Source organism: Rosa rugosa, chromosome 2 (genome assembly GCF_958449725.1).
Source record: "Rosa rugosa chromosome 2, drRosRugo1.1, whole genome shotgun sequence".
In the NCBI taxonomy this organism is placed as follows: Eukaryota; Viridiplantae; Streptophyta; class Magnoliopsida; order Rosales; family Rosaceae; genus Rosa; species Rosa rugosa.
In genome coordinates, this window is record NC_084821.1 from 56,210,321 (window position 1) to 56,224,031 (window position 13,711).

Here is a 13,711-nt window from a genome sequence, read left to right on the forward strand (position 1 = left end):
GCAATCAACACCAGTGGATCAATAGGGTGATTGACCCATCATCTCTATTTGATTCTTCATTGCGTCCACACAAGATTCAAACATTCTCGCAATACATGGGTTCCAAATGGAATTTTTCAGAATAATTCATGAACCTCCATTGCAACTTGCAAGAGGGAATCGGGTTTCCTCACTGAGAGAGTCTGGAAACGATTATCTAATTTTATGAGATATTGATGATGTTATCTCCCTCTTAACAGCGGTAGTTTCAAGGGGTTTGCCGGAGATAGAAAAGATGTTGAACAGTGAAAAGAAACGAGGTGTACAGAGAAAAACTTTTAAAACATCAACTTTTGTCCAAAGCCTTGTATATTTGTGGATTAGAAAACAAGACGATTAGGTGAATTATTTTCTAAATCCTAGTTCCAATTACATGCATAAATCCTATGTTCGCGACCATAAAACAAACACATGCAAAAGTTTTCAATCAATCAAAATAAAACAACCAATTCACACCAAAGATCAAGAAACTAGACTAAACAAAACATATGTTCTACATAAATGGGGCTTCAGACCACGCCTTTCACCTTCTCTTCTATCTCTCTTTCTTATTAATCCGCCATCATCTTTTTCTTCTTTTTCTCTATTTTGTGGAGAAAAAAATTTAATGGAGGTCTCATACTGTTTTTATATAAGTATGATATTGCGTGCAACGTGCAACAATATAGAGATTTGACAAACCCAAACCCGAACCCGTACCCGAACGTTAAGCACCAGGCCGGGTCAAAACGAATGCCCATAAGCCCGTCACATAAAATGACCCGTAGAACGTGAAGAGTCTGGGTTCTTCACCGACTCTTCGTCACTCCCAGCTTTACCGCCACTAACCTCCGTCACCGACTCGGCCACCTTCCCCACCGCACACGACGTTTTCCGGCCATATTTCACTTCAACCCGTTCCACTCTCTTTTCTCAAAAACGACTCCTTCCATCACCGCCTCTCAATTTCGCGGTTCTCACTCTCCGCCATGGAAGAAAACGATGAATTTGCAGTCTCGGCCGAAGAAGGAAGAAGCAGAGTGTTTACGCAGCTAAAGTCGTACTGCTTCGAGCTTCTGGAGCTTGTCCAAAGCCCTAAGAAGAGCTCCTCCTCAATCTCTTCTCTGCTTCAATTTCTGCGACAGACTCCTTCTCATGCTCTCCAGCCCTTCTTCGAGTAAGCACTCATCTTTGCTTCAATTTTCGTTCTTTACTGTGCTTTAATTCCCTCATTAGCAGAAACATTACCATTTTTTTTTTTTAAAATTTTTGTTTGGCTGGAATTAGTAGAAAGCTTCTGAAATTGTATCTAAATATGTAAAAAATTTGAATGTGTGTGTGTATAGAGGTGTTTGATGAAGCTTGTTTCTGTTTTTGTATATGTAAGTTTGTGTTTATGGATAGGGTGTAAGTACATTTGCTTGTTGTACAAGTATTTAGCAGTGAGCTGAGCTTTGGTGAATGATTCGTGACCTGGATCGAGTTTGTTTCCTTAATAATTTGCAATTAAAGCTCGAATTTGTTTGTTGTTATATGGAATGTTGAATTTGGTTAGGTGTTGTAATGTTGTGATAATACTGTGGTGAATGTGGTGGTGCTTGATAGTGAAGAAACTAGTGATCCACACTCAAGGAAGCCAGTTATTTGTTTTTGACTTGTGTACCTCAGAGGGAAATTCAAAATGCGTATATGTGTGTCTGTAGTTGCGTAAGAATTAGTTAGCTTGACTGACTTCTTTATCTCTGTTTCAGCTATACGTTGTTTCCATTGCTACTTCTATTGGATGCCTCTGTGGATTGTAGATCCCCAAAGAAGCTTGGTTCTGAAGAAAAAGTTGTGAGTGCTAATATCACAAAAGTTCCTCAAAAAGTGAGTGACAGTGTGGCTGAAGGTGTGCTTCAGTGTCTGGAGGAACTCCTCGCAAAGTGTCTCTTAGGATCTGTAGATCAGGTAATCTTATTGATTAACATATTCTCGGACATGTTCCATGTAGATTTACTAGTTAATGTTTGATTCGGAAAACCTTAAATGTTTGGTGTTTTTCTTCAACGAAACAAACCAAGGTACCCACTCCTTCAAGATGGGAGATGCAGAATAGGTGGAGGAATTGATTTTTCTATGGGGGAGCTGTAGATTGTAGTGTCTTTATGGGTTTCACGGTCAACCACTGTAGGGTAGGGATATTCCTTTTAGGGTTTATTGGGCGTGATCTATGATTCTTTTACAAGTGAATGAATTGCACTGGAGTTATGAATTTATTGTAATGCTTATCCCTGTTATCCTCTTGTTTGTATCATTTTCTTTTCAAATCCAGACCCTTCTTCTACTTAACAAAATGTTTTATTTCCTAAAAACTAGATTATGGTCTTTCTTGCAGTATTGGCTTATTTGATGATTCAACTAGTTTCCTCATGTGAATTGTCATCCTAGAAAATGTTTTTTGGAATTCTTGAATAAATTTTCAAGCTGGTGTTAACAATTGAACTGTATGACATCCTTCTACAGATGGTTGTTGTGCTCAAGAAGTTGACTTATGGGGCTTTGCTTTCACCATCTGATGCCTCAGAAGAGTTTCGTGAAGGAGTTATTAAGTGTTTCAGGGCACTGCTTCTGAATTTATTTCCATGCTCTGATAAGTCCTGCACATGTAATCAAATCTTTGGTCTGCCTATGCTTTTAGAAAAGAGAGATTTCATATCTCCACCCATTCGCTCTCCAAAGTACGCTTCAGCATCAGATGAATGTTTACTTTCATTTCTACAGTCACAAGCTGCTTCTGCAGCTGTTGGACACTGGCTATCTCTTCTTCTCAAAGTATGTCAACTTCTTTCCTGTAACAACTGATTATTGAATAGCATTTAATATTGCTATGTTGTTTATTTCCTTTGTGGTTTCTGAAAAGGCTGCAGACAATGAGGCTGCACGAGGACATCTAGGCAGTGCAAAGATTCGTGTTGAAGCGTTTCTGACTCTTCGTGTGCTTGTTGCTAAGGTTGTCATGTGGTTTATTTTAGTTTTTAAATTTATTATCATTCACACACTCTTGCACATAGCTCAGATAGATTCTTTTAATTTTACAAGTATAATGAAACATTCTTGAATGCAAATTAGAATCTTGTGGTCAGTATCTTTAGGTTAGTTTTATTCATTACATTTTCTCCCTACAGGTTGGTACTGCTGACGCATTGGCCTTCTTTTTACCTGGTGTTGTTAGTCAGTTTGCCAAAGTTTTGCATGCCTCCAAAATGATGACCAGTGGAGCTGCTGGAAGTGGGGATGCAATTGATCAAGCAATTAGAGGTTTGGCTGAGTATCTGATGATAGTTCTGCTGGATGATGCTAATTTATCTGGACGTGATATGTCAATAACTGTTACTTCTGACAAAGAGTATGAGTCTACACAATCTTTTATGGATGAGCTTCGTCAATTGCCTACTAAGGCGCATGCTCAAAGTAAAATTTTACTGGACGATTCAAGTGGTCAAATGATTACAGCTACTTCCAAATCTGAGAGGAAAACTAATTCTGGCAAGGGTGATGCATCTTTTCATGTGAATCGTACGGATGATTGGATTGAGAAAACTTCTGTTCATGTGGATAAACTTTTGGGCACAACTTTTCGACATGTAGGTTCTTTTATTTCATTTCTACCAGTTGTACATAGGCTATTTGCATCCTGTACAGTTGGTCAATGCTTTATTCTTGTACTTCTACTTCTCTTATTCAATTAGTAAATCCTTCAATTACTTCTTAGATTTGCATTCATCCAGCAAAAAAAGTGAGACAAGGGCTCCTGGCTTCTATACGAGGACTGTTGTCAAAGTGCACTTATACGCTGAGGCAGAGTAGACAAATGTTTCTGGTAAGCTGAGAAGTGTATTTGTGTTTTTCTGTTTTTAATCTGTGGGTTCTCATTACATATCTGCCTAAGTAGATGAATTTCCATTGCATGATTTCAATACCTTTGAATTTATACTTCAACCATTGTTTCATTCCCATAAAACCCCCTTATTTAATCACACAAGAAATATTCCCCTCTGGATAAAAATTAATCACACAAGTACTTCATCTCAAAATGAATTTGTCAGGGACTGCAATTGTTTTCCTCAACTCATTGGCCTTTTCTGAAATCATTATTGATGTTGTCTGATGTAAACATAAATTTTTTTAGCTAATAAATAAATATGTTGGTTCAAGTATGTCTTTAGTTGTTTCTATTTTGTAACTTCTAATTTTATTTTTCTCTGTCTTGACCTCAGTATAGTTGAAAAATGAGCTTCATGGAATTCAACTTTTAATTTTTAGGCTCCTTTAATAATGATCTTAGCTGATCTCTGGTTGTTTTGACATGATGATTATCACAAGAAGATTCCAACATATCATAAGAGTGGGAGTCTCTGATGAGGACCTTACAATAAGGACCAAGTGAGGATTTTTAAATGTACGGTTAGATGACATGCTTGTTGAAATTTTAAGCTATCAACTAAAATTTAAAAAACTCATCCAATCCTTCATTTGTAGTCCTTATTTAGTCCTTCTTGTAAGGTCCTCACTAGAGAAAGCCCCACATAAGAATCCCTTGCTTGAGAAACAGGGGCTCAGCAGGGAGAGGAGCATGTCTGGCGTGAGAGTTCATTCTTGAGATTAGTTTATTTACCTAAAATTCTGTATTCGCTGTATTACTTTTGGTCAATGTTTCTCATTTTGTCCTAAATGATAGGTATAGTGCATTCTTCGTTCCTACAACCAGGAAAGATATTTCATGAAGTTCAATTTCGTATGACAGCAATGTTATGTTTGACAGACGCAATATACGCATCTGGATTCCTAATCTCTTGATGTGGTATAGTGTGAACATTGAACTGCCATTTCAGGCTAACTCTTCTTTGGCTACTACTCATGCAGGAGTGCTTATGTGTTTTGGTTATCGATGACTCTGAAGAGGTGTCTGCAGGTGCACAGGAATTTCTTGAAAATTTATTCTCATTGGTTGGAAAATATCAATTGGAACAAGATGTTGCTCAGATTTTTAGCAGGTTTGTGCTTCACTTGATACTGGACAAAATATTGCGCATAGTGGGTCCTTGACTTTTGTAAGGGATAGTTCAACCTTCATAGACACTTTCTTATGTTACCAGGCTCATTGATAAGCTTCCAAAAGTGGTGCTTGGGAGTGAGGAATCAGTTGCACTGTCACACGCTCAGCAGTTACTTGTAATCATGTACTATTCTGGTCCTCAATTTGTGGTGGATCACATCCTTCAGTCTCCTGTATGTTTCCACTTTCTTTGTAACTTTAACATGTATATTTTGAGTCACAAATGAGGTTTAACTAGTTCATATCTCTATTACTGGCCACTTTTACATTAATATAAGATAAGACCTCTTATAAAAAGATATATACATAGTAGAAGACCAAGATTCTCTGTCTCCCATGTACAGCATAACAAATCTTTTGTGCATGCTTGATAAAATTTCTATTTGTATTTATTATTATGTTTTTAGAAAAAACTGCATGCTTGGTAGTATAGAAATGTATTATCACTATTATGTAATCTGAAGAAAGAAGATAAATAAACTACTTAGGTCAGTCTTGGAAGAATTATTGACCGTCCATGTGACGGAAATAAGGGTTCCTTTATGACAGAAAATTGCTGGTCATAGCTATACTGTGTTCACAATACTGATATTTTTTTATTTTTTTTTGTTACTATGTTCTTATAGTTCTTATTCTTACAGTTCCAAGTTTTAGTATTATTATTATTATCTTCTCTCTTTTTTTTGTTTATTTTGTTCTTGCCTATGACATTTTCTCCTTGGGGATTCCTAGGTAACAGCTACTCGTTTCTTGGACATTTTTGCTATTTGTATGAGTCAAAATTCGGTATTTGCTGGATCTCTTGATAAGCTAATTACATCGAGGCCATCCTCAGTAATATACCTAGACTCTGTTTCTGAGTTGAAAGCTGGAATTAACCTTACCAGTGATTGCCTGATAAACATGGCTGCTACCCCTCAAAATCCAAAGATTACGGCCATCCAGGAGAAAGATACACCCTATACATCAGATAATACCCAGAAGAATTATGAGCTTCCACACATGCCTCCTTGGTTTGTTTACATTGGGGGTCGAAAACTATACCAATCTCTTTCAGGGATTCTCAGACTTGTGGGTCTATCCTTGATGGCAGGTCATTTCAAGTCTTCAAATTGAATTTTTGGGTTTTCTTTTTTTGTTTTTGTCATCTTAGTGCTCTGTACTTATGAAGTTATTTCATGTTTTGTTGCTAGATAAAAAAAATGGACAGCATTTGGCACTTGTCACTGACATTCCACTGGGTTACTTGCGAAAATTAGTTTCTGAGGTCCGCATGAAGGATTATAATGAAACAAGTTGGCACTCATGGTATAAAAGAACTGGTTCAGGACAGTTGCTACGCCAAGCAAGCACGGCTGTATGTATTCTGAACGAGATGATATTTGGTATATCAGATCAAGCCACTGAATATTTCAGAAGGAGGTTTCAGAATTCGAGAAAAAGAAGCCAAGAATTTCCGGAATCTGATGCAGAATTTGTTGGTGGCCAACCTTTCAAAACCGAATTATCCATGTTCGGTGAATCTAGGTGGAAAGTTTTACAGGATGAGGGTTTAAGGAGTTACTTGATTGATTGTATTGGTAGAATTTTACATGAGTATCTATCTCATGAAGTATGGGATCTTCCAACAGAAAATAGATCTTCGATTATACTTCATGACTATGAAGCTGAGGATATTAGCATAAACTTGTTTCATGACACAGCTATGCTACAGCAGGTATATAAAATCTGCTCCCCCTATTGTGCATGTAATTTGGTTATGTTGCATCAACCATTTTGCGTCCCCCCATTGTGCATGTTATTTGGTTATGTTGCATCAACCATTTTGCGTTAGCAGATGCACATTAAACTCATGTAGCTTTCTTTTCTTGAAACAGGTTATTATTGAAGGAATAGGCATCATCAGTATCTGCCTTGGAGGTGATTTTGCCTCTAGCGGATTTCTTCATCAGTCACTTTATTTGTTGCTCGAGAATCTCATTTCTTCAAACTATCATGTTAGAAGCGCTTCTGATGCTGTATTGCATATTCTGGCTGCTACATCTGGTTATCCGACAGTGAGTCAGTGCAATACATAATCTCAAAGTTGTTATGATTTTGGGGATTTTACTTTTTTGTCTGACCTATCCATTTTAATTTTCTTTGTAGGTTGGGCATCTGGTATTGGGGAATGCAGATTATGTGATAGATTCAATATGCAGACAATTACGCCATTTGGAGATTAATCCCCATGTACCAAGTGTGCTTGCTGCAATGCTATCTTATATTGGAGTAGCTTACAAGATATTGCCTTTATTTGAGGAGCCAGTAAGCCTATGAGTCCTTGATGTTAATCGATGCTTAGGGCACTAATTTTCAATTTCCTGATGCATCTTGAAATCACATTCTTCTCCATTTAATTTAGATTGTTTTTTTTAGCATGCTCATTTTAGAGAGTAATGTTCCTTATTGCTACACATAGAGGTTTCTGCAGCAAGTTATTTTAGCCCTTCCCTTCCTGTTTCCTTCATTTTGTTTTGGTATTTGGAGAAATTGTGGTGCTAATGCTCTGGCTCTGATTGTGCAGATGCGCTCAGTTTCTCTGGAGCTTGAGATTCTTGGCAGGCATCAGCACCCTGAATTAACGATTCCCTTTTTAAAGGTAATCTTATCATTAGTTTTCATTGTGTTACTGGGAAAGCCGGAGGAAAGAAGAGGATATTAATTACATTTAGATATTTTTTTTCCCTATCCTTGATTTGATCAAAATGATATTCTTTATTGGTACATTCATATTTTTATTATTCTAATTTCATGTAAGCAGATTTCTGATATTCTGATTCATTAATCGGAGACATGAAAAGTTAGGAACTCATTGGAAAAAATTGAATAGTTTTGCACAAAGTGGGCATCTGTAATGCTATTGTAGTCTTTTTCTTTCCATTTATTTGATGCAGTGCTTTTGTTCCTGGGACCCAAATCCAGCTAGCTAAATAGGGGGTTATAAAGCCATTTGAGAATGGGTGAGATGGGAGTGTAATGAATTGGAAGATGATATTTTGGTCCAATTTCTTCAATTAAGTAAAACGTAGTATAGAAGCACTGCATGAGCATAAGTATTGCAAAATGTGTTGAGCTATAGTTATTTTTCTCCATGTATTTGTTTATTTATTCAGGCAGAAATTTTATAATGCTTATTCTATGTCCTGTAGGCTGTAGCAGAAATCGCCAAGGCATCAAAACGTGAGGCTTGTTCATTGCCAACCCATGCAGAGTCTTACATGTTGGATGTCAAGGCTAAAATATCTGATATGGAAAAGAAAGATGAGGATGACATTAATATGTCTCATGTGGAATCAGGTGAACAATTTGCTATTTGCATGTGTGCTTATTTAGAATGGAATTGAATCATTGAATTTATGTTCTTGTTTTGTGGCATTAGATTTGAGGTTTCTGATCTAAATATTTCTATTTAATGGAATTTGTTTATTTATTTATTGTTATTTTTATGTGGTTGTGAAACTTAGTGCGCTAAGTTTTCAAATCAGCCAATAATTGACTGATGGGTTGAGTTATCCAACAATGAATCTTTTCTTTGACAGAATATGATAGGGCATATATATGAAGGTTTTTGCTTTTAATTTGAACAATAATAAAATTTACATTTATTAATTTTGTATTCTTATGTCAATTTATTAAAGAGGGCGAGCTGAACCCTGCATTAGTTTTACAATAGGGGTAGCATCTGAAAGACTAAAAGTAGACTTCTTTACTATAAGCATTGTCATTCTTGGAAATATATTTGTCTTGGCATCGGAGCCATTTTCATTTATATATGTTCTTTATATTTCAGAAAAATCACTGGATGTGAGATATATCAGTTTTGAGATATATTAAACTGTATCTTGTTTAATTGATGATGTTATGCATGCAGAGAAATGGGAGAGCATTTTGTTTAAGCTGAATGATTCAAAGAGATATAGACGAACAGTTGGTGCTATTGCCAGTTCATGTATTATGGCTGCAACCCCTCTTCTGGCTTCAGAAAATCAAGCAGCTTGTTTGGTAGCCTTGGATATAGTTGATGTAACTTTCTACTGCCTTCTTGTCATGTATCACTTTATGTAATTGAAGTGATAATGTGTATTGTGAGAGATCTTGGGCCTTTATTGTGCTGTTCTGTAACTATATATTATGCTGTCCCAAGCTCATTCTTTCTTCTAACCTAAGATACGCTACTGGTGTTAATTTGATGTTGATAAACATTTTCATACCTGCGTTCTCTCTCTATATAGGATGGTGTTACATCATTGGCGAAAGTGGAAGAGGCTTATCGCCATGAGAGAGATACTAAGGAAGCAATTGAAGAAGTAATTCAGTCATATTCACTCTATCATCTTCAAGATAATTTAGATGCTGCCGATGAAGGGGCTGATGAGAACAGGTTGCTTCCAGCAATGAATAAAATATGGCCTTTCCTGGTTGTTTGTATTCGAAATAAAAATCCAGTGGTGCGTAGTTGATCTTTTCCCCTTTCTAATCTTAATTCAGTGTTTTAGTATTGGCTTTATGCGATTACTGACTAGTGTTTCCCACTACATTAATTAGTTGGAATTGATGTTTTTCTTTCTCTGAGTTCTTGACCAAGATATTTGCCGAATTGATAATATGCCTCCTTTTGTTGGATTTTAACTTGTCTGTATGTTTGGTCGCAGGCTGTTCGAATATGTTTATCTGTAGTAAGCAATGCAGTGCAAATTTGTGGGGGAGATTTCTTTTCACGACGTTTCCATACTGATGGCTCCCACTTCTGGAAACTTTTATCCACATCCCCATTCCATAGAAAACCCAACTTCAAAGAAGAAAGAATCCCTCTGCAACTTCCCTGCAGAAGCACATCCAGTTCTTCAGAGAGTTCGATGGCTGAAACTTCTAATCTCAAAGTCCAGGTTGCGGTGCTCAACATGATCGCTGAATTGTCCCGAAACAAAAGGAGTGCTTCAGCATTGGACATTGTCCTCAAGAAGATCAGTGGTCTTGTGGTAGGGATAGCTTGCAGTGGTGTTGTTGGTCTACGTGAAGCATCTGTAAATGCCCTTCAAGGTCTTGCGTCTGTTGATCCTGATCTTATATGGCTTCTTATGGCTGATGTTTACTATTCTATGAAGAAAAAGGATATACCTTCACCCCCAACACCAGATATACCAGCAATCTCCCAAATTCTACCTCCACCGTCATGTCCTAAAGAGTACCTTTATGTTCAGTATGGTGGTCAGAGTTATGGTTTTGATGTTGACTTTGCTTCTGTCGAAACTGTTTTCAACAAACTTCACTCTCTAGTTTTTGTTAATCAAATGTACAGTTAAAACATTCACTTTACGATAATTTATATACAAGTTATTGTTCACATCTTGTGCTCTAGCTTATTGTGCGTTGGGGAAGACCAGATCATATCGACAAATACTCTTTACACTAATAATACGTCCCTTGAAATTTTATGCATATTTCTCTGTTTTAAAATTAAAAAATGAAAATTAGAAACGTGTTTAAGGATAATCAAAATTGACAGAGAGAGAGAGAGAGTTTCGATTCAGAGAGAATGAGAATTCATGTGTATTATTCTTCTCACAAAGGAGTGTATTTATAGGAATACATAGCTAGTGTGAAAGCTCTAAGAGAAACTCAATTTGGTAACAATCTTCTCTTGTTGATTGAGGGCTGCAGCTCCACATACTTGCATTCAATGATGAAATCTGCCATGCTTGTTGCCTCTTGGTATAAAGCATGTCACACAAGTCTTCATACACTCAAGTACCTATGTTTATACACTCAAGTACCTATCTATACACTCAAGTACTTATTACATGATATAGACATTTATACTATGACTCATACATACTACAACATGAGTCATATATACTACAACACTCCCCCTTGGATATTTCATGTCAATAGTATTGTCTATGCCGTGCGCTTCGAAGTTGCCTCGTTAAAAACCTTGTCAAGTAATAAAACCCTGTGGGAAAAACAACATTGGTCGAAGGAGAAAAAGAGCACAACGCGCGTTGAGTGTGGAGTATGCAATATCATAGCTTCAGAGATAAGTGGAGTCTTCTTATCAGCATCATAAGTAGGTAGTATATATGTCTACGAGAGGGATGCATTTAGAGTTGCTGCAACAAAACCTTGCCCGGAAAACCCAGTGGGAAAAAACCGTGGTCGAAGGGAAAAGATGAGCAAAAGCATATATGTTGAATCAAAACATCTTCAGGATGTAGTATAAGTGGGGCGACCATGCTAAAGATGTGCCTCGTTAAAACCTTGCCAGGTAACAAAACCCAGTGGGACAAAATAACCCTGGACGAAGGACAAAAAGAGTACACGATGGTCAAGTGGGTATACTTCTGGATACTCCCCCTGATTTCAACATCTCCTTTGTGTCTCCCAAACGTGGTGTTTCTCTCGTTGCCTCATTAAAAACCTTTGCCGAGTAATAAAAACCCTGTGGGATAAAAATAACCTCGGTCGAAAGGGAAAAAGAGCACAACACACTCTTCACGTTTCGAGACCATATATGTAGACATCTCCCCCTCTGATTGATCTTTGAGGAGAGTCTTTTATTGCTGATTTTATGCTTGATGTTGTCGCTTTTGATGCAGCCTTGCTTCATTTGTTTCAAAATAAGCAGCATTATCTTAAATGCTTGTAGGCTCATCTGTGGTAGACTTCAAACTACAACTGTTCGAACATGCGTAACTATGGATCCAGTCCATATACATTCACGAACTACTTCGTGAAGAGCAATACTCTCTGCATTGTTCGAAGATATAGCGACTAAGGTCTATTCTGTAAACCTTCAAGATATCGCGGTCTTACCCATGGTGAACACTTTACCAGTCTGGGAAGGCCTTTGTATGGGTCAACAGATACCCAATATCAGCAAAACCTTCCAAAAACACTTATGTCATTTTGGGGTAGGGATAGAAAACGCAGGCCAGCGTTTGGCGGCGTTTCTGGTGTGTGATGGGTCTGATTCCATCATCTCTTTGTAGGGATAGAATAAGCCCATATCGATCGTACATCTCAAGTATCGAAAGATATCTTTTACACCAATCCAATGGCGTCGCGTTGGCGCAGAGCTATACCTTTTAGCTAACAAGTTTATGTCAAAACGAGATGTCCAGTCTTGTGCATTGAGCTAAGTACAATAATGCGCTTATTCGCACTTCTGCCTCTTGCACATCTTTGTCTGATCATCCTTCAGACAAAAGATGATCCTTTTTAGGATCAAGACTACGAACGATCATGGGGTGCTTGAAGGCTTGACCTTTTGTCAAAATGCCTAAGCATCTATCAACACGGTGCTCAAGTTCCAAACTGAGGCATAATCGTGTTCCCCCAAAATCCTTCATCTCAAACTCGGATTTCAAGTGTTCAGCGGTTTCCCTTAACTCTTTAAGGGCTTCTAATGAAGATCATGTCCAACATGAAAACCGCGATAGAATCCGAAACTTGTTATGGAAACGCGCGGGCATATCCCTTCCCAATCAAGTAGTCACTTTTAGCGAGCGTTTCAACTCTATTGCAAACGCGCTCAGTGGTCTAGAGCCACTTGATTTGGGTAACTAAAGTTTCACTATGAACTTTCATGTATATTCCATATCTAGATCCCCATAGAGATACGTAGTGACCACATTTATAAGCTGCATGTTCAGTTATTTGGAAACTACCAAACTGACAGGGTAGTGGAGTGCAATGACATCCATTACGAGAGAATATGTCTCATCGTAGTCAATTCCAGGGCGTTTTGTGAGAAGCCTTGCGCCATAAGGCGAGATTGCCATCTCTTTTTCTCAACACGCTTTCTAACGAAGACCCATTAGTCAATAGGTTTTTATGTAAGAAGGTGTTGGCATCACTGGCTCAACGACCTTCCTCTTCGTTAGAGAATCTTACTTAACCTGGATCGCATCTTTCCATTTAGGCCAAATTTCTCTACGTTGGTATTCATGCTTCAACGGAGAGTGGTTCGATATCATCGATCTCAACAAACTCATGTGCATCAAAATGCGCAAATACATCATCAATTATGATGGAGTTTCTATTCCACGTCTTATGTACACTAGTGTGATTTTCATAGAGCTCTATATTCTCGGAAATAGGTTCTGACGTTGAGGCGTCCCCCAACGATAACCATAATCCGGAAGATACTCATAAGACGGATGTTGAGTGTCGATGATCCAAGGATTGTGCCAAAGTATCCTTCGAATCCACAGGCTTCCCAAGCATCTTAGCTGGGGCCATGGCCTGTAACACCAGAGTGCCACTTTCTATGGTGTTGGCGCCTTGCCTACCTCTGTGTAGGGTGGTGCTATGTCCTCTTATTGGGACGTCCTTCCTTGCAGGCATTTTTGCAGCAAATGTGTGTGATCTCATCACTTTTAATAGGGATCGAGATGAGACATAGTGGGGACAGACCACGACAATTCCTGTCGTTCCTGCTGAACATTCGAGTTTCTTATCTCCCCCTAACGATGGGAAGACTGTCTCATCAAAGTGACATCCGTAAATCAAACGGAAAGGAGATCGCCTTGCAAGGTCATTAAGTGGCGAACG

General features: G+C 38.0%; 1 protein-coding gene across 1 annotated transcript; it reads left to right on the plus strand.

Moving 5' to 3' along the window:
• Positions 1-797: 797 nt before the first annotated feature.
• On the plus strand, positions 798-10,502 carry LOC133728620 (uncharacterized). Its single transcript, XM_062156045.1, has 17 exons — positions 798-1,195; positions 1,770-1,968; positions 2,524-2,832; positions 2,921-3,010; positions 3,186-3,644; positions 3,773-3,880; positions 4,924-5,054; positions 5,157-5,289; positions 5,849-6,209; positions 6,310-6,833; positions 6,994-7,173; positions 7,265-7,423; positions 7,683-7,757; positions 8,308-8,455; positions 9,030-9,181; positions 9,391-9,606; positions 9,811-10,502. Exons 1-17 carry the CDS (start codon positions 1,008-1,010, stop codon positions 10,459-10,461), a joined length of 4,083 nt encoding a protein of 1,360 aa, XP_062012029.1. The 5' UTR covers positions 798-1,007; the 3' UTR covers positions 10,462-10,502.
• Positions 10,503-13,711: the final 3,209 nt, after the last annotated feature.